The 19,785-nt window shown below is 54.2% G+C and overlaps 9 protein-coding genes across 9 annotated transcripts; 6 read left to right on the top strand and 3 right to left on the bottom strand.

Annotated features, from left to right (window-relative positions):
- Positions 1-336: 336 nt before the first annotated feature.
- TrAtP1_003167 (uncharacterized protein) lies at positions 337-1,387 on the top strand (the record flags this gene model as incomplete). The annotated part of the gene is made up of 2 exons (XM_066111770.1): positions 337-667; positions 1,317-1,387. 2 exons carry the CDS (start codon positions 337-339, stop codon positions 1,385-1,387), a joined length of 402 nt encoding a protein of 133 aa, XP_065967849.1.
- A 641-nt stretch (positions 1,388-2,028) lies between these two features.
- Positions 2,029-3,640, top strand: TrAtP1_003166 (uncharacterized protein; the record flags this gene model as incomplete). The annotated part of the gene is made up of 3 exons (XM_014087726.2): positions 2,029-2,665; positions 2,739-2,871; positions 2,947-3,640. 3 exons carry the CDS (start codon positions 2,029-2,031, stop codon positions 3,638-3,640), a joined length of 1,464 nt encoding a protein of 487 aa, XP_013943201.2.
- A 142-nt stretch (positions 3,641-3,782) lies between these two features.
- TrAtP1_003165 (uncharacterized protein) lies at positions 3,783-4,262 on the top strand (the record flags this gene model as incomplete). Its single annotated transcript, XM_066111769.1, has 1 exon — positions 3,783-4,262. One exon carries the CDS (start codon positions 3,783-3,785, stop codon positions 4,260-4,262), a length of 480 nt encoding a protein of 159 aa, XP_065967848.1.
- A 966-nt stretch (positions 4,263-5,228) lies between these two features.
- Positions 5,229-6,490, bottom strand: TrAtP1_003164 (uncharacterized protein). Its single transcript, XM_014087725.2, has 2 exons — positions 6,027-6,490; positions 5,229-5,947 (listed from the first exon to the last, which is right to left on the bottom strand). Exons 1-2 carry the CDS (start codon positions 6,274-6,276, stop codon positions 5,514-5,516), a joined length of 684 nt encoding a protein of 227 aa, XP_013943200.2. The 5' UTR covers positions 6,277-6,490; the 3' UTR covers positions 5,229-5,513.
- Positions 6,491-6,880: 390 nt separating this feature from the next.
- TrAtP1_003163 (uncharacterized protein) lies at positions 6,881-8,914 on the top strand (the record flags this gene model as incomplete). Its single annotated transcript, XM_014087418.2, has 1 exon — positions 6,881-8,914. One exon carries the CDS (start codon positions 6,881-6,883, stop codon positions 8,912-8,914), a length of 2,034 nt encoding a protein of 677 aa, XP_013942893.1.
- Positions 8,915-9,705: 791 nt separating this feature from the next.
- TrAtP1_003162 (uncharacterized protein) lies at positions 9,706-12,665 on the bottom strand (the record flags this gene model as incomplete). The annotated part of the gene is made up of 4 exons (XM_014087724.2): positions 9,706-10,133; positions 10,195-10,795; positions 11,709-12,259; positions 12,308-12,665. 4 exons carry the CDS (start codon positions 12,663-12,665, stop codon positions 9,706-9,708), a joined length of 1,938 nt encoding a protein of 645 aa, XP_013943199.2.
- A 1,211-nt stretch (positions 12,666-13,876) lies between these two features.
- On the top strand, positions 13,877-14,761 carry TrAtP1_003161 (uncharacterized protein; the record flags this gene model as incomplete). Its single annotated transcript, XM_014087386.2, has 1 exon — positions 13,877-14,761. One exon carries the CDS (start codon positions 13,877-13,879, stop codon positions 14,759-14,761), a length of 885 nt encoding a protein of 294 aa, XP_013942861.2.
- Positions 14,762-15,026: 265 nt separating this feature from the next.
- TrAtP1_003160 (uncharacterized protein) lies at positions 15,027-16,764 on the bottom strand (the record flags this gene model as incomplete). Its single annotated transcript, XM_014087722.2, has 2 exons — positions 15,027-16,303; positions 16,419-16,764. 2 exons carry the CDS (start codon positions 16,762-16,764, stop codon positions 15,027-15,029), a joined length of 1,623 nt encoding a protein of 540 aa, XP_013943197.2.
- Positions 16,765-17,714: 950 nt separating this feature from the next.
- Positions 17,715-19,072, top strand: TrAtP1_003159 (uncharacterized protein; the record flags this gene model as incomplete). Its single annotated transcript, XM_014087348.2, has 2 exons — positions 17,715-18,035; positions 18,107-19,072. 2 exons carry the CDS (start codon positions 17,715-17,717, stop codon positions 19,070-19,072), a joined length of 1,287 nt encoding a protein of 428 aa, XP_013942823.1.
- Positions 19,073-19,785: the final 713 nt, after the last annotated feature.

Raw genomic sequence — 19,785 nt, 5'->3', positions numbered from 1 at the left:
AGTGCGCGCCCAACTGTGGAGCTGGCGCCGTGGCGGGAGAGACTTGCAGCTGCTGGCAGGAAGAAGGTTCGTCGATTGCTGCAGCGTTTGGGCCTCCACGGGCGAAGGATGGCAAGATATCGCCCCTAGCCAGCAGGCCGCTGACGGGACAGAGGGCGAAGAGGGAGGACGACGAGAGGGAAGACTGAGGTCGGTGAGGAGGCGCGAGAGGGGGGGAAGTCCGGAGCTGAGCAGTGCTATGGAGAGAAGAGAGACAACGGCTGGACCGGGCCAAGCGCTAGGTAGATGGCCGTCCTGTATTTTTTTTTTCCCTCTTGCTGCTCCAAGCACCAGTCGATGGAAGCGCGCTTTGCCTCAGCGCCACAGGCTGCCCGTCCAGCGCGCTCCAGCGGCAAGTGCCCTGGCCAAGCCCCGGGGCCAGCGAGGGCCAGTGGAACAGAACGGCGTCGGTACGGCGATGGGGATGGACGCCAATCGCACCCGACTGTGTACCTTGCGTGGCTCGTCAACGTCCTCCAAGCTCTGCAAACCCACTCCAGGCCTACCAATCCACAGTCTGGCCTAACCGCGACGGGCTGCTTGGCCTGCGCAGACCCCCTAGCTCCCTCAATCGCACCTGTATACGCGCCCAAGGGGTCCGGCGCCTGGTCGCTCGTACCGCCTGGCCGTACTGTACCTGGGGCGGCGCCGCCACTGTCTGCGCACTGTCCCGGCCGCTGGAAGTGAAAGTACCGTCACCACGCCCACTGTAACCAACTGGCAGCGGCCTCAGTTCCCCACCCGAACCTTGACTCTACCGCTATTCCCTGGCCTGGCCTGGCCTGGCCCCGTTGGTCTGCCTCCCCTCAACCGCCAAAAACAAAACCGTCCCCAGCCTGGCCTGGCGACAGTCTCTTCGATTCTCTTCCTCTCTCTTGTCTTCACGACTCCACCGACCTCCTCAATTTTTTCCTCTCTTCTTCCCTTGTGGTTCAGCTTCCGAGACTGAGAGGCGAGAACGAAGGTAAGTCGAGCATTGATTGAGTCCTTGTCGCTGCCCTGTTGGCGGCGTCTTGTTCCCCACCGTCATCAGCCGACTGAGAAGAGAGGAAAAAAAAAAGAGACATTGCCGGATAAGCTAAGCTGGCCAGCCTCTACATCTCTTTCTCTTTTCTCTCCGCCATCCGCACAACCCTCGACCGCCTTTCTCCTTTCCAACTTTTCTTCTCCTTGTCTTTTTCCTTTTTTCTTTTCAGAATTATTCATGCCCCAGCATCGTTCCGTCTCTTCGTTTCTCTTATCCGGCATTCAACGCAGCTAATCGCTCTGCATTGCAGTAGTGGGTGACTTTGACAAGGAAGCGAACAAACGCCTGCAGTTGTTTGCACACAGCTGCGGTCCGTCTTAAAGCTTCCTCCACCTCTCAAAACCGACCTTCTCCCTCTCACTTCGACACAGTCTTCACTCGCTGCCGGTATTCTGCTACTTGCGGCGTTTGTTGCACCGCCTCCATCACCGACTTTTTCATCCTGCCTCAGCTGCGCTTTGACAAGTCTTTGCTGCGGCGTCTTCGAGGCAACACCACCTCGCATGTTTTACGATTGAGACGAGACGATTGATATTGATGCCTTGTTACGACTAAAAACGCTTCTATCACGAGTATCCCTTACTGTTTCGCAAAGAAGAAAGAAAAAAGTTTCGCCTCGTCGTTCTATCGTTTTCTCAAGCGTTTGATCAACTGCTACATTTGTCGAGCCTGTTGGACCACCTTGGACCACCTCCGTCTCCCCAATTGCCCTGTCGTTCCGATTGACTTTGGACTCTTTCATTGCGAGCGTTCTTCGTTGAGTGGTTAGCGTCGAATTCCGTCGTTTTTTTATCACTTCTCCTGCTTTTCCAGACGAGACTCTGCTCTTGTCTGCCCCATCCTCTGCTCTTACGAACAAGGAAAACACCGGAAAGCTGGATTTGCCACACAGCCAAGTGCAGACCCGAGGGCCTTCTGACCTCCCGTACTTGGGCTTTCACGCTGCTTCCCGCTCATCGTTTATGAGCAGCGATAGATTGCCGTCTCTTCCGCCGCTGCCATACCAGGCAGACTCTTCAAACACCTCCTCACCGCGAGTTGGTTCCATTGCCTCGTCAATTAGCTCTCATACTGGGTCTCTGTCGTCGTATACCTCTGTTTCATCGTCAAACGGCCCCAAGACTCCGTCTCCAACGCTGCCTGCCCAAGCCATCACGGGGCCGGCCACTACCATCGTCAGTTACGACGCGATGAACCAGAGTGCCGACATGTACTACGCAGGGCACATGTCAGCTGGGCAGCCGCCCCCTCCTCAGACCGTTACTTCTGGTCTGACGCACTATTCACACCAGCCTCAGTTGCTTCCTCCTGGGCCTTCACCCTACTCCAACCAGGCTCCCTACAGCCAGTATGGCTACAATGGCATGACATCCCCTACGGCTGCTCCCCCGTCAGTATCAAATCCTATGGGCAACCAGTCAACTGTTCTGCCTTCTATTCCCGGCGTGGCTGGCCAAGCCCAGTACGTCGGATTCGATACTACGGGACAGCAACCTCCTCCGGGCATGAAGCCTCGTGTCACCGCTACACTGTGGGAGGATGAGGGCAGTCTTTGTTTCCAGGTTGAGGCTCGAGGCATCTGTGTTGCTAGGCGAGAAGGTATTGCAACCCCTGACATGTTTACATGCCTCTTCCAGTATAAGACAAGGTTGCTAATTTGATTTGGGGGCAGATAACCACATGATTAATGGAACCAAGCTACTCAATGTCGCTGGTATGACTCGCGGCCGTCGAGACGGCATCTTGAAGAGCGAAAAGGTTCGCCATGTTGTCAAGATCGGCCCCATGCACTTGAAGGGCGTTTGGTATGTTGTCTATCCCCACCCTTTCCCCTTCGCGAGAAAAGAGGATGAGTTGATCTCCGACTAACATCAAAACAGGATTCCGTATGAGCGAGCATTGGACTTTGCAAACAAGGAGAAGATTACGGAGATGCTGTACCCGCTCTTTGTTCACAACATCGGTGCTCTCCTGTATCATCCTAGCGCGAATCCCGCAAGGACGAGCCAAGTCATGACCGCCGCTGACCGACAAAGACGCGAGAGTGTTCCCATGCGAAACCCGCCTCCTCCTGGTTTGCCATCAATCGGACAACACCACCCATTGGCTCTGCCCGGGCCTCAGCAGTCGCTGCCTTCACAGACAGCCACCAGCAGGCCTCCTCTTGATCGGGCAGTAACCTTCCCCACGCCCCCTACTAGTGCTTCTAGCGTGATGGGAAGCATGGCCACTTCAGAGGGCTTCAACTGGTCGAGCCAAGGCATGAATGGATCACAAGGTGCCAATTCCATGACAATGGACGGCGGCCTTAACGGCGCACGTTCTATGCCCAATACCCCTGCTGCAACTCCTCCGGGCTCCATCCAAAGCATGCAATCTTATCCCTCTGCCGCTCAAGGATATGACAACCAGCGTCCGATGTACAACGCACCGTCGGCTCAGCACTCGCCTTACCAAAACTCGGCGAATCCTCCGCAGGATCGCATGTACAGCCAGCCTGGCCCGTACACAAAGAGCGAGATGGGCCCCCCCCGCCAGCCGACCTCCTGCGGCTATCTCTGGCGAGCAGCCTGACACCAAGGGTCCTAATGAGCAGCAAGGCCAAAACCACCCTGAAGAAGAGGGTGAGCATGAGGCGGAGTATACCCATGACAGTGCTTCGTATGATCACGCTCGTGCTCCGTACAACTACAGCAACGGAGCTGGCGTAGCAGCTATGCCCAACGATGCAAACATGCCGTCTGATATGGCCAACTCTCAAAGCCACCCCCCTGCCTCAGGGCGAGCGACCCCTAGAACTGCGGCGCCCCCTCAACCCTACTACCAGCACCACACTGGTTACAACTCCCCGCAACGGGTTCAGCAGTCAACCAGCAACTTGTACAATGTCATGTCAAGCGACCGGGCGCCACAGAACGGCGCCCCGGGCAACGACGTATATGCACAGCCCACCGACATGCCTAGCACCATGTCAAACGGCTATGCTACCCAGCCTCCGGTAATGAATGGCTCGGGTCAAGGCATGAAGAGGGGGCGGGACGACGATGATGACATCGTGCGGCCCACAAGCGATGAGATGGGAATGGACCTTAAGCGACGAAAGACTATGCTGGAGACAACAGTATCCGCACCTACGTACGACGCTATGAGTAACCGATCTGCTTCGGCTATCCCAGCTCCCCGCCGCGTGCGATAGAACCAAACTACGTAATCTGAACTTTTTGCCTTGAGTTTCATGTTTCACTGAGTTCCATGTTCTCAAGGTATTGCAGCATATCAAGGTCAACCACGGTGGGGGGGAAACAGCGGCGGCGTCATGAAATAATTTTTTTTCTTTACTTTGCAGCGATTTGTGGCACCATTTGCTTTTGGCCATTTTCATTTTCCTCCAATGGGGGTGTAACGACATTCCTTGCCGTGTACTTTTTTTTACACTTTTTACGTTTCTTTGCACCCGCAGACGATTCATGGGCTTTCGCTCCATGCCAAAGACGCGATGATGAATTCACGACTAGCCATCGATTCTATGTTATCTACGATGCCCCCTGTCACGGATGTACATGGCTGATGAGTGACGGCTCTTTTTTTTATGCATGGAGGAATTTAATTGCACAAAAAGAAGGCGGCACGCGGTTGTCGGCTTACTCGTTCTCTCTTATTGTTCTTCCCCGTGGCTCTTAAGGCGGAGTTTGCGTGGACGGAGAAAATTAGAGGATTTACCTGTAATGATCTTCAGGCGAGATACAGTCAATCATGGGGCGGTTTTTCTCCCATGATGTTTTAGCCTCAGCTTTTGTCTTTGATTTTCTTTTGCTATTTTTGTTGGCCTGACTTGTCCTTTGTCTTTGGTTTCTTTTTCCTTTTCTTCTCTTTGCTGCTCTTTTTAGCTCCGAGGATTTGTTTTATTTCGCGAAAGACGTGCGGGTTTTGCTTTTGGAAATGAGAGAAGACGTCGGGGCAAGTCCTGATAATGACCTTATGACCTTACCCTTGCTTTTTTTTCCTTCTCTTCTCTGGTTATTAGCCATAAAAAGCACTACAGACGGTGCATTGGATGGGTTGCGTTATTAGGTAACGAATTTATGAAAAACGACAAATAAAAGCTATTGAGTATACGTTGGAAAGCAAAAAAAATAGAGCATCGAGTGTTTCTTGCGAGTAATTTGTGTGTGAATGAAATATTCCTTGAGTAGTTGTCTTTTCTTTAGGAGCTGCTGTTTGTGTAGTGAGAAGAGGCTGAGTGGTTGAGGAAGTGAGGCCTAGTAAGTAATACATGCAAATCCGAGTGAGGCTGTCGTAAAACATTTGTAAGCATTGAAGCAGAGATTGTTGTTGTATTTTCCCAACCATTCTTTGACCTTTTACCTTTATATTTGACTGCCCCTTTTCCCTTTTTGCTTTGTTTGATCTTTTATTCTAATTTCTTACAATATGTAGGTATTCCCTATCATGACTCCAGCGGCGGCATAAACGCCATGCCCTTGCCCTCGCCTCCATTTACGCTCTTACTTCTAACATGCGTCCTCAGCTTCTCCAGGATCTGGCTATCCTTCCACCGTTGCGGCACAGGCCTGTACGCAGGCTTGAAGTTGCCCACGGTCTGCGCCCATTCGCCCTTGGGAGGGTCCTTGGGCAGCTCGTCCTGCTTCCTCTCCATGAATTCGGAGCCGGAGGAGGCGCTGGCAGGGCTGGATGTCACGGAGGGGTTGGTGGAGGAGTTTGGCTCTTTCTGGGTGGCCCAGTAGTAGATGTCCCAGTCGTTTTCGTCGAGGAAGAGGTCGTACTGGGTCAGTTCCTCGGTTGTCATTGTCGGGAGGTTTTGAGAGGCAAAGGTGGAGAGGAGAAGATCCGACTCGAGGGTTCCGCGCTTCCGCGACTGGTCTTTAGAGAAATCGTAGTTAGTTTGAGGTTTTCTGGATTTTGTGAAGCAATGGATAAAAAAGCCCTTTTGTGGACATACAAAGCAGTCTTGCGCGCTTGGTTGTGTCGTCTTCGCCGACTCTTCGGAGGGGCTCAACACGGAATGTTGCGCCTTGCAGCTCTCCCACCTGAAGCTCACCGGGCGTGGAATTGTCGCTTCGTCGGAGGGCGGTTGTGCTGATGGCGCATCGCTGAAGCAGCGTCGTTTGGATAGAAGATGAGCGGGCGATGAAGCTCCGCAGAGGCGCCGCCGCAGGGCGCATGGCTGCTGCACTGACCGACGGTGACATTGTGGGATTGTGTGGTTGAAGGCGTTACGATTTGCATTTATCAGATTGCCGGAATGGCTGCTTTGACGGAACGACCAAGTCGCAAATTCGGCTATGGCGGGGCCGAGGCCGGGACGCCACAAACAGCCTAGCGCTGCTTGTGTCCTCGCAGCTCGCAGCGCCCCCTTTCAAGGGCCTCAGAAGGCCTTTTCAGGGCTCGTAGAGCGAACTTTCAGGGCCTGCAGTGGCCAGGATTACAGCGATTGTGAAACTCTTGTAATGTCCCCTCACGTGAAAATCAGCGCAGGGCTAGTCCCGTTGCGGCATAACGCATAAAAGTTACTGGGTCAACAAAGCCGCATAAACACCTTCTTCGCATATTTTGGATGAATAGGCCAAGGTGGTGGCCCTGGGGGGGAAGCCTGGAGAAGCTTAGCGGTTCAAGGTTGCTTGCTTCTGAACCCACCTCAGTGACACCAAAGTTCCACCACCGAAACGAAACGCAACCACAAACAACCTCTGGGAAACAAAAAAGGAGGAGTCAAACGTCAGCGACGGAAAAAAGAAAAAAAGACAAAGAAGGATAAATAATATTTTTTTTTCTTTTTTTTGTTTCTCTCATACCATGTCGTCGCCGCCATCGACGGCCTCCGACGCAATGCTGAATTCGACCTCATCCACCTCTGGAAGCGAGAAATACGAAGACGCCTTGGACGATGGCATGACCAGCACGCCCAAGACGGAGACGTCCAGCAGCAGCAGGCCCGAGTCGCGGGTCAGAAACGACGATGCACGATCCAGCCAGGAAAGCGTGTCGCCAGTCAAATCCCGCCACAGCCGTATTATGTCAGGCACAGAGCTGTCGCCGCTCAGGATTGTGGAGAGCCAGCGCAGCTCATTGGACGGTGCGCTGCTCAAGGCAAGTGGAGGTGTGCGCAGCCCTCGCAAAGTGTCGCCCGATCGCCGGTTTCCTGTTAAGATCAACATCGGCGGCAACACCATATCGCGGGTCGCCAACGAGCAGTCGCCCAGCATCGACGAGGTGGTTTCCGACAGCGACGGCTTCAAGCGACCAGTGTCTCTTTTCGACGACCGGCGGCGCAGAGGCATCCAGGAGGAAGACGAGGAGGCGGCGAACCACAGCCAGGCGGGCGACTCTACGATTGGCATGGAGGACGTCGAGACGCACCACCGCGGCGACGCGACCGCCGGCGACGAGGATTTCACCATGGACGTCAGCACCTTTAGCAGCTTCTCGGCGGTGCCCAACATGGCGATGCTGGCCAAGCTTGGCCGGACGCCGACGGGCAAGAGAGGCGCCCATGCGATGGACGATGACAACTTGAACGAGCGCCCAAGCCGCTCGCATAGGTCTTCGATTTCCTCTAGACGCGACATCTTGTCGCCTTCGCGGACCACGCCCAATCTGCCGTTGACGGCGACACCCAGCGGCAAGCTCTCCAGTCTCATTGACCTTGACACGCCTAGAAACGTGCCTTCCATCACGGCTCGAGAGCTGGAATCTCTCAAGTCCAACTTTTTATCTGAAATATCCTCGCTCAAGGCTTCGCTAAGTGGCAAAGAGGCTGAGGTGCAGTCTCTCAAGACAGCCGTCGTGGATGCCGAGAAGAGGGTCGGCCAAACGATGGAGAAGATGCGTGAGGAGCGTTCCCTGAAGGAGGAGATGGAGAATGTTCTCCGGATTGTGAGAGAGGAGATTATCGAGACTCAGAGAGAAAAGGACGAATTGGAGCAGCAGCTGGACGAAAGTGAGAAGAGAAGAGAGATGTCGGAAATGATGCACCAGGAGGCCGAAAGCAAGCTGGCCGGCATGCGTGCTGGCAGAGACATGGAGAAGAATGCATCGCCCGAAAAGCCTTCCAGCAACACGCGTGAGGTGGAGATGGCCGTTGAGCGGGTGGCACGCGAGCTGCACACCCTGTACAAGAGCAAGCACGAAACCAAGGTTGCTGCGCTGAAGAAGTCATACGAAAACCGATGGGAGAAGAAGGTACGAGAGCTCGAGGTCAAGATCCAAGGGCTGACTGAGGAGAATGAAAAGCTCAAGTCTGGTGGCGACGTGACCATGACCAAGTTTGACGCTGTTGAGATGGAGGAGTTGAAGCAACAATCCGTGCGAGACCACGCGACCATGAGGGAGATTGAAGCAGACGTTCAGCGGCTGGAGGCTATTGTCTCGACAATGCGAGCAGACAATGACGAGCTGCGCATCAACTTGCAGCAGGAGAGAGTCGAGAAGGGAGAGCTGGTTCAGCTGGCGGAGGAGCTCATGGCCATGCAGACGCAGCAGGCGCCGGCACCAGCACCAGCACCGCCGCGTCAACCCTCTCCGCCGCAGCCTGCACCCCAGCGAGAGATGCGGTCGCCGCCGCCCCGAGAGATGCGATCACCGCCACCGCGAGAAATACGATCGCCACCGCCGCAGGTGCGCCAGCCAACCATTGGACGGGCAGACTCGGTCAAGGGACCGAAAGCCAATCCCGCGAACCGCCTCTCCGGACTCCGTGCCCCGGGGACGATGCTTCGACAGCCGCATGAGCGGGGAAAGGGCAGCGTGGGAGGGCTGCCTAGGCCGAATGGCGCGAGGAACAGTGGCATCTTGAGCAATATTGAGAAGATGGGTTACAGGGGACAGTAATGCAAATGCTTCCCTGTGCTTTGTTTTTTTAGCCCTCGCAAGACAAGCATAGCGATGAAGGGTAAATAGAAAGAAAAAAAGATTAACTACCAGATGGAGTTTTCTTTGCTTTTTCTCCCTTCTTTTTGTTTTAGAATTTTGCCACTTTTCTCAACTACTCTCGCTTTTTGGGTTTGGTCTTGGGAGGAAACGGTCGGGAGGTCCTAGGAATGACTTGTCTTTTGTATGAGAACGTGCGCAACTTTCTTTCCTCTGCCTCATCTTATTATCCAAGGAAGGGAAAAAGAAGAAGGAAGAAAGAAAAAAAAAGTTGCTGCCCGCTTCATGAGGAGTTTATTCTTTTTATTTGATGAGATGATATCCTGTTCTTGTTGCTGTTGTTGTTTGACAAAAGTGAGGGGTGTCCTTTTTTTTTTTTTTTTAACACTTTCTTTTATAGCTCCCTTCTTTGATCTTTGTTTTGTTTCTTCTTTCTGTTCTGCCCTGTTTTTGTAAGGGTGGATGAAGAGTCACCTTTGTTAGTATTACATTTGGATGATGATGATTTTATGTTGATGAAGACCAATTATTTTACAATTATTTATACTATGCGTTTTTTTGTGTTTGCGTTTGATTATAAGATGTGACGTTGTGAATGATGATTGCTTTGAATTCAGAGATTTTGTTTCTTCAATATACATGCCATTATTTTGTGTATAACTAGATAAAAGAGGTTCATTCATGCATCTCATTAGATAAAAAGAAGAAAGGAAAAAACAAACGGAAAACGAAAAACTCCCATTTCATCGCCCTCACAGTTTATACGCCTCCTTGGCCGTGCCCCCAAAAATCATGGCCCGCTCCTCATCGCTCAGCGAGCCCATGTAGCACATCTTCTCGACAACCTCCTTCCACTTGGGCCAGGCCTCGTCCACCTCGTCCATTTCCTCATTGTGGTCCTTTGAGTCGAAGCCGACGGTGCACACGGGCCAGTCGCTGGCAAACATGATGCGGCTGGGGCCAAAGGTGGCGAGCACGACGCCCAGCCAGGAGAGCGTGGACTGGAAGATGTGCGAAGGGTCTTGTTCGCGCAGGGCGGGGGTCATTTCGGCGAAGCCGCCGGAGAGCTTCATGTAGGTGCGAGAGCATTTGCCGAGGGAGAAGATGGCGGTGCGCCAGGCGGTGAAGGAGGGGTCGGAGGAGACGTTGTAGACGGTGAGGTCGGGTTTGCAGAGGTGGTCTGTTGTGCGTTGTTAGTATACGTGTATGATATAGGGAGTGTAAGGGAGGGAGAGACTTGCTGATGATGAATGTGACCTTTTTCTCGTCTGGAACGCCTTCGTGTGCCCGCCCAATCATCTCGACCGTCTCTTCCAGCTGCTTCCTGCCGCGGCGGTGCTGGTCAATGGCCACTTCGAAGACGAAGCCTCGCTTGCCCAGGTACTTGAGCCCCTCGATGAACTTGTCCTCGAGCATCGTGCCGTGCGGCTTGTCCTGAAGGAGGTACCTAAACCCCTTGATCTTGGGCCAAGCCTCACCGGCCTCCTCCTCGACTCTGGCAATGTAGCGCTCCAGGATCTCGGCGCCGCAAATGACGGGCGCCCACGGCACAATGGCCAGGCATAGCGACTTGTCCTCTGGAGCGTGGCCCTCCCCGTCGAGGGGCGTGCCGAGGGCGACGCGCTTCAGCCAGCGGACTTCCTTCAGGGGGCCCTCCCAGCCGGCCTCGGCCTCGGCGCCGCCAGAGGCGATTGCGGCAAGGTCGTGCTTGCGGTCCGTCTCGACGAAGATGAAGCCCAGCAGGGACGGGGCGGTGCGGGTGGCGCGCTTGTACTGGTCGAGGGAGAATTGGCCGGCGAGCGGGTGGTCGGGGGTGGCCCAGGCGAGGTTGGGGACTTCGGACTCGGGGTAGATGTGGATGTGGGAGTCGATGATGGGGAGGACGAGGCGGTCTTCGGGGGGAGGACATTTTTGGTGATGGAGATGTTGGAGATGTCGGTGTATATGGGAGAGGGAGGCGATGTGGAGGGATTGGATTGGCGTTGTTGCTCTTTGTTTAGCTGATTGGCAAGGAGAGAGAATTGGCAGCCAAGATGGTGGTAATGGTAAGAGTCACGAGAGAAGGGCAGAAAAAGGAGATTGATTCTATACGAAATATAAAAAGCATCTCGAGCGTTGCTACCCCGAGCTCAGCTCATGGAAGCTCCCCTTTTTATTGACTTGACTACCCCGCCACGCTGCAGAACTGAAGACCCCCTGAAAGCTCCGAGTGGGGGGAGTGACGTCTCTGGGTGTGAAAGTGCAGAAAGTGGGGGATCGAAGCGTGATAGTCATGCTGCTGTTGAGAAGGAGCAACTGGACCCTTTTAACCCGAGGAGCCGGAGGACATTAGGGGATTGGAGAGACTGTGAGATTTTGGAGGGGTTCAGGATGGAAGGGAATTAGCAGTGAATGGTGGCTGAGGAACGGTCAGTTTGTGGAGCGTGGTGGCTTTTTTTGGTGGCTGCGCGCTAGGATTTTATTGTTTTGGTTGTTTTTATATGCGACGGGTATTTTGGAGTTGCTAGACTGATGTGGTTTAAGCCATTTATGGACCTGAACTTGATCTTTATGGAAATTGAACCAAAGGATAGTTTAATGAGATGATGTGTTGACGTATAAAGTATAACTGATTGCCATCTTATTGGTTATGCATTTCTTCGTGCTCCATGTCCAAGTCTAGCTCTCTTATACCAAATCTACACAGTACCAGACACTCAACTACACCCAGCTTCTTCCATCACAATGAGTTCTCAAGCTCCATCAGCCCGCCCACCGCATCATGCACCTCGCCGTCCAGCTTGGCCGCGTCCACGGTGCTCCCCAGCGGCCGCCTGCTCCTCCCGCCGCCATAGCCATAGTACTTTTGCAGCGCCGCCTTGATGCCCGCGATGCCCAGCTGCACCAGCGCCCAGTCGGCCCTGCTGAAGCGCGTCTGCAGCTCCTGCGCCTCCTTGAGCCGGCCCTCGTCGTAGAGCCGCAGCATGTGGGCGTGCGCCTTGGGCAGCAGGTTGGCCGTGGCGGCGATGACGCCGTGCGAGCCGCCGACCAGGCCGTGCAGGAAAAAGTCCGTCTTGCCGGCAAAGGCCGCAAAGGGCCGGCCGATGCGCGGGTCGTGGGCGATGCGCTGCAGCTTGCCCATGTTGCCGCACGTCAGCTTGCAGCCGACAATGTTGGGGCTGGCGGCGGCGAGGCTGGCGATGAGGTCCGAGTCGAGGTCGATGCCGCCCGTGACGGCGGGGAAGTTGTAGAGCAGGATGGGCAGCGGCGAGGCGGCGGCGACGTCGTGGAAGAAGTTGAAGATGACGGGCTTTTGCATGGCGCCGACTGCAGCACATTAGAATGGGTTGATGGGTTCGACACGATGTTTCTCACCCCAGTAGCTCGGCGACAGCACCAGCGCATAGTCGGCGCCCGCCTCCTTGGCCTCGCTGCACAGCTGGATCGTCTCGCGGGTGCTCTGCACGCCGCAGCCCGCCACGATGACGGCGCCCGGCTTGCCGTGCTCGTCGAGAACGTCGCGCGCCAGGCGCAGCACCTGCTGGCGCTCGTCGTGCAGCATGTGCATGGCCTCGCCGTTGGAGCCCTGGATGACGAGCCCGTCGACGCCGCCCTTGGCCAGGCGCGTGAGGTGCGCGCGGATTGCGTCAAAGTCGATTGTCTCGTCGGCGTGGAAGAAGGCGACGGCGGGGACGTAGATGCCCCGAGGGGGGCAGGGAATTGAGGCTGTCATGGTGGTGATGCTATTGTTTGGTGTTGCAACTTTGACTCTTTCTACAATTCAACAAGAGGCAAAAGAATCAACTCAATCCATCGATAAATCATTATACTCGAATGAATGCTTCTCTTCGGCTTAAGAATTAAAAACCATATTGGGCGCCCGATTGCGGAGACCTGTCCCGCCGTGTAAGTGGTTCTGCTACCACAAGAGCGCGTTACCCCTCCATCTCCAAACCGCCAGCGGATTTTTATCCTACTCAGCTGTATCGGCGTACTTGAGTGGATGGCTCATCTTTCTACCGCTTTTGAAACCTATTACCACATAGTAATGGGCATTTGCAGGTAGGTAGTGCTACGTATAAATGAAGCACGTAGTAAGGCCAGTGTAGCCTCCTTCTCTCCACGTCGGCTTTTTGTTGTTATATGCCGATGGTAGAAATGGATTGGAGAGGTTGGTGGTGTCTTGGGTTGAAAGACTGGCGGCGAGTGCTCATGGGAGATGATTGGGACTGGCGACGTAAAGTAATCAGCAGTAAAACTGTAGCCTGCCAGAGGAGTTGGGCGGCATGAAAAAAAAAACAAAGCCGTGCCGTTTGCTAAACGCCGAATGGCTTGGAACGGATGATACTACATAGGCCAAGTTTTGATGATTTAATTCCTTGTACATATGATGCGGTCAAAGTCCCTGGCTCCGGACATAACCAGAAAGGAAAAGAGTGGGACCCCCAGAAAATGGTCTTCGGCAGCGCCAGCCGGGAAAGTGTTTTAGTGGGGGAGGGAGACAAACGCCGAAAACCTCCAATGGCGTTAGGACCAAGAGCTGAAATGTCGCTGCTGCACTACCTTCTTGGCTTCGGACAACACGGCGAGGGAACTAGGAAGAAATGTTTTGAGAATGAATCCTTTGCGAGAGACTCTACTCGGAGATGGGGCTGGAGATTTGGAGATATATCCTTTGTAAAGCCCGAGTATGACCGTTGGGTGGTAGTTTTGGGTTGCTTCTTTTTGTGTAAAGGTTGGATATAAAAGGGGATGGGATGGTTCTCAGTCTATCGGCTTGAATTTATTCAGCATCATCACCTTGATAACAAGCAGTTAACCAGTTCAATTGCCTTACATCTTAAGCACATACATATACACATCGAGTCATACCCAGTTGCAAGGGATACAATACACCCACCTTGAATAGCATCGAACAAGCTACTCCAACAACCTTAATTCACCATGGCCGTCACGCCCGTCTGGTTCATCACCGCCGCCTCCTCAGGCTTCGGCCAGGCCATTGCCATCGCCGCCCTCCGCCGCGGCCACACCGTCATTGCCACCGCCCGCAACCCATCCCGCATCCAAGACCTCGCCGCCGCCGGTGCCCACACGCTGGCCTTTGACGTGACGTCTCCCCTCTCCACCATCGAGGGCGTGGCAAAGGACGTGTTTGCCAAGCACGGCCGCGTAGACTACCTCATCAACGCCGCGGGCTTCATGCTCGAGGCTGCCGTCGAGGAGGCCACGCCCGAGGAGGTCTACCAGAGCTTCAACACAAACGTCTTTGGCGTGATGAACACGCTTCGAGCCTTCTTGCCGCACATGCGCGCGCAGGAGGTGGCTGATGATGGGGTTCGCGGCGTGGTGGCCACGTTTGGCAGCTTGGGGAGCTGGCGAGGCGTTGCTGGCGGAGCAGTCTATGCCATGACCAAGTGGGCGTGCTCTGCCTTGGCCGAGTCGCTGGCCATGGAGCTGGAGCCGTTCAAGATCAAGGCGACGGTTGTTGAGCCGGGATATTTCCGCACGGGCTTCTTGAACCCGGGGACGTTGGCCTCGTCAAAGGTCCGTATCGATGCGTACGAGGATGAGAAGACGCCCACGGGACAGACGAGGAGGCGGCTTTTGGTGACGGATGGAAACCAGCTTGGCGATGTGAACAAGGGCGCCGAGGTCGTGGTGGATATGCTGTCTGGCACTGGGGTTGCGAGTGGGCGAGAGCTTCCTGTGAGGGTTGTGCTTGGGAGTGATACGGAAAAGGTGATTCGGGACAAGTTTGAGAGCACGAATAAGATTCTTGACGAGTGGAAGGAGGTTTTGAGAAGCACCGACTCTCCTTTGAACTAGACAAGGGCGGTATTCGATAGAGGTTTAGCTCGCATCTTGATTTCAGCACATCTGCTCAGCGCCATAGATGGAAAATATAATGCTTCAAATTTGTGAACATATCTGCTACCTATCCTGTCATGAACGCATTAGCATCATCCTTTCATGTCAATCCATACGATTGCACCCAAAAAAACCTATTAACCCATTTTTCATGATTTATAGTCATAACCTCTCTTCCATGCGAGAAAAAAGCAACAAACTCCGTGCTCATTGAAAAAATTCCCTAAAGACCCAAAGCGCCTCGCAAGATCTGCATAAACTTCCACACGTCCTCGAACCGGCTGTATAACGGGACCGGTGCTACACGCAGCACGTCTGGCTTTCGCTTGTCGCACATGACTCCGTTTGCCTCCAGTGCCTGGGCGATGCTGTCCAAGAGACCCTCGCGCAGCAACACGCTCAGCTGTGTGCCTCGTCGGGCGGGGTCTCGAGGAGTGATGATCTTGAAAAAGGGCTGGGCGGCGTTGGACTCTGCGTTGATCTTATCCAGCAGGTGCTCGGCATAGGCCGTTAGCACGAGGGCCTTGGACCGCAGCTCGTGCATGCTCGTCTTGTTGAAGATGGAGAGCGCCGCCGCAACGCTGGCCAGATCCAGCGCCGATGGGTTCGACACCTGGTATCCGGCCGCGCCCGAGGTAGGCACAAAGGTATTGGCCATGTTGAAGCGGACCCGCTTGTCGCCTCCATACCAGCCCGCCAGGCGTGGCCGGTAGGTTGGGTTCTCGGCGTCGTTGGAGAAGTCGACCTTGCCGTACTTTTCGTGCACAAACGCACCCGCGGTAGATCCCGGCCCCGCGTTGATGTACTTGTATGTGCACCAGCAGGCAAAGTCGACGTCCCAGTCGTGCAGCTTCAGTTCCACGTTACCGGCTGCGTGGGCGAGGTCCCAGCCGACCACGATCCCCCGCTCCTTTGCATAGGCCGTGATCCTGGGAATGTCAAAGAACTGGCCCGAGTAGTACTGGATCCCGGGGAGCAGGATCAGGGCGGTGGAGTCGGCATGCTCGTCAATGGTGGCCAGCACCTTTTCTGTGGAGATGATGAAGTCGTTGTCCGGCTCAATCTTGATCATGCTCTTGGCCGGGTCGTGGCCGTGCCAGACAATCTGGCTCTCAATGGCATAGTGGTCGCTGGGGAAGGGCTTCCACTCCAGGATGACCTTGTGCCTCTTTGCATCGGGCTTGTAGAAGCTGGCCATCATCATATGCAGATTCACCGTCAGGGTGCTCATGTAGACAATCTCATCCGGAGACGCACCCACGAGATCGGCAGACCTTCTGGCGCAATCTTCGGCCATGTCCTGCCACTGCACCAGCGGCGACTTGCCCATGTCCAGGAAGTGGCCATTGACGCCGACCGACGCCCACGTTTCCAGCTGGGCAAGGACATACTCGCGGACGGCCTTTGGCTGGGCGCCCAGCGAGTTTCCAACAAAGTAGATGCCCTGCTCGGCCTCTGATGCCGTCCCATTGACACCGTTAGTGCCATTGTTCAGCTCACCTGCAGCATCCAATTAGCATCTCAGTGGCTCACTATACAATGGAATAAGAAAGAAACGACGGTCCATGCCAAGGACCCTGATGCGATGCCGTGACGGCCGTTGATTTGGACATACCGGGAATGGTGCCATCCAACGCTCGTTTTTTCAACGAGCCCTTGGTGGGCAGAATAAACTCGTCGCGCAGGTGTCGCAGCGAATCCTGAGAGTCTAGCTTCTGGGCGAACTGCAACGAGTCTGCGTCCGCCGGGAACTTGGGCGGGGCGCCGCTACGAAGACGCTCGACAAAGGCTGGCAAGTCCATATTGTTGGTGTTGGTGGCCCTGCTATTGTTGTCGCTGCCGTTACCGAGAAAAGCCAAGTCGCTGGCTCTGGCTCTGGGGCTGAATGCAAAGCCTCTATTCAGCGCCGTCGTTGGTTTGAGGAGCTGCCGTCGGGGCTGGAGTCTAGCGAGAACAGACATTGTGCTTTTTAGTGGCTTTGGTAATCACTTTATGTTTCCACGGCCCGGCGCCCCTTCCACGAGCCAGAGCTGTTGTTCCGCGCCCATGACCCCAAGTCCGTGCCGATTGTAGCAAAGACGGCGGCCCATTAGGCAAATAAAACATGGGCCGTAGATAGAGAGCGAGCGATAGAGGCGGATCTGTTGGGCCTATTCTAGCCGCAGCCGCAACCGCTTGCTCCGGCATGCATCATCCGCTCTTCCGCGATCCGAACTTCCGCGATCCGTCTGCCGCAGAATCGCATCGCATCGCTTCGCATCTCAGCAACGCCGGCTGACGAATGTGCTGCTGAGCCGCATCCTGATGCTGCCCTATTTGGTAACGATGGCGCATACGACTTCCGGGGTGGATCCCGGGCTCGGGGCTCAACCGGGATGCCCAGCTCAGAGCTCTTGTAAGGTTTTGCTAGGCTCATGTACGCACTTGTCCTTACCCAACAACAACTCTCCTCGATGGCACTAGCTTACTGATGAATAGCAGCGGAGCTTCGGATGAAACTCCCTAATCGCGGATGGCGGATCGAAGGATGCTAGAATCCGAGGACCAACACCCGTATCTGCCCCCATGCTCCCTGCTGTTATTGTCGTTATGCCCAGAGTTGCATGGATTACACGTGCAGACCACGGACCTTGGCAGAAGATGGTTTCTGCTGAACAATATTACGGAACTACTCACATGGCGTGAAGCTTTTCTCATTCCACTCCGGCCGCTAGCAATCATTGTTCCTGTTCCTGACCGCTCCCACGTGCGATAACTTTCATATAAGGCCCTTAGCTGCCCCGTGTTCCGTCAATCCCAGCGATAGAGGCATCACTTAAGAAGCAAACTGAAGCAACGGGGGTTTACCATTTCGAAAAACTTCAGTTTTGTCGATCCTCTCCACATAATACTACAACAGTGGTTGTCCATCATGTCTCCCCACGCCGTTGATTCACAGACTTTGGGCCAGACCGACCCCTGGAACCTATCCAAGTTTGCCGTCACAAAAAATGCCTTCCTCCCTGAGGAGAGCCAGCCCAACACGTTGTCGGATCCTTATTACGAATCATGGGAGCTCGTTGCCCACAACCTAGCAGAGCTTATCGAGGCCCGCCGTATTCACGATGCCATCAATGAACTTCCCGTCTTGTCAACAGACTTGCTCAAGTCCGAAGCTGAATGGCGGAGAGCCTATGTTATCCTGGCTTTTTTCACTCACGCATATGTCTGGGGAGGAGAAAAGGCTGAAGAAGTATGCCACAGCATCCATCTTTGTCTCATAACCCTAATGTATACTCGAACCTTACACTAATTCCCTTGTAGATTCTCCCAGCTTCAGTCGCCGTTCCGTTCCTCAAAGTCTCCGCCCACCTCGAACTCCCCCCTGTCTTGACCTATGCTGCCTGCAACTTGTGGAACTGGAGCTGCTCAGGAGACGACTTCTCCAAGTTGGAAGACCTCAGTACTCTGGTCACCTTTACCGGAACCGAATCCGAAGCTTGGTTCATGCTGGTCAGTGTTGCTATTGAGGCCACTGCCGCACCCATCATCCATACTATGCTTCGTGCTCTTGATGCCGTCAAGACCCGCGATTACGAGGTCATTATCAAGTCTCTGCAAGAGCTGAAAGTTGGCATCGATAACACCAGTGATCTCATGGAGAGAATGTATGAGCGCTGCGACCCCATGGAGTTCTATTACAAGGTCAGGCCCTTCCTTGCCGGCAGCATGAACATGGAGGATGCCGGTCTGCCAAATGGCGTCTTTTATTCTGAAGGAGATGGCAAAGGCGAATGGCGCAAGATCAGGGGTGGAAGCAATGCACAGAGCTCGCTGATCCAGTTCTACGACGCTGTCCTCGGCATCGAGCACAATGGCCACTCAGACTCTACAAAGAGCTTCCACGACGAGATCAGAGAGTACATGCCCGGTCCCCATGGAAGATTCCTGGTGCATGTAGCCCGTTCCGGCAGCCTCCGCGGATTGGCCCTCGAGACGCCTGTCCGAGAAGAGCAGCACCGTCTCAGGGAGGCTTACACAGCTGCAGTGGATGCCCTCACTGAGTTCAGGGGCAAGCACGTCAAGCTCGTGACAAGATACATCATCATCCCCTCCAAGAAGCCATGGGCTGGAACCACCCGCAGAAATCTGGCCAGCTCCTCATCGAGAAAAGGAGGAGAGGGGCTGATGGGCACTGGAGGCACCGAGCTGATCCCATTTTTGCGGCAGGCAAAGGTCGAGACCGAAGTTAACAAGATTGAGAGTCCTGAAAACTCTGAGAAATCATAATCTTTTCATGATGGATTTTCCCTACTGGAAAAAAAGCTGAAAGAAGATGTCAATATATATGAAATAGGCGTTTTTGGAGGGTTTTGAATTTTTCTGTACAAACAGACGGACAGCGAGTGTTTACATTGGCCTTTAAGAGTTAGCATATTCTACAGTCAGATATAGTAAAGAGCATGTAGATATTAGAAGTGGCACATGTGTGCCTTATGAAAGAATTTGAATCAATCACTATGAAAAGGTTTTCGTACAGACTTGCTATCAAGACTTCCATCAAGACTTCCATCAATGTTACAAGCAACTTCCCTGTCCGTCGTCCAAACACTCAGCCAGTTCGGTATATGGATTCGAATTAGCTCTGCTAACGAGAATAAATTTTATTAGCCCGTGAGTCAGTGAGCCAAAGCCCCCTCGGTGGCGCCGTCGCCGCAAAAGACTCGGCAATCACTCGCTGTATACCGCTGCAGATAGGCAGTTTGTGCTGACCTACAAGTATTTCCCGTCTGCAAGGCCGTCTCGTGATCGACTACTTGGGTTAAAAATGCTGCTATAATCTGCACGATATGCATGTCACACGTCCTATGACTGGACAGATGCCATCATGCAGTTCAGAGTGGGCGCTCTAGGCTAGAGACGCTGTGCCCCGCCCAGTTACAGGCGACATTGGGCCCCTAAGCACTGTAGCTGCTGCTGCAAAACAGAGCCAGCAGGGCCAA

Source organism: Trichoderma atroviride, chromosome 2, assembly GCF_020647795.1.
Source record: "Trichoderma atroviride chromosome 2, complete sequence".
Lineage (NCBI taxonomy): Eukaryota > Fungi > Ascomycota > Sordariomycetes > Hypocreales > Hypocreaceae > Trichoderma > Trichoderma atroviride.
Note: the sequence above shows the minus strand (reverse complement) of the source record. Positions and strands in the feature narration are given on the sequence as shown.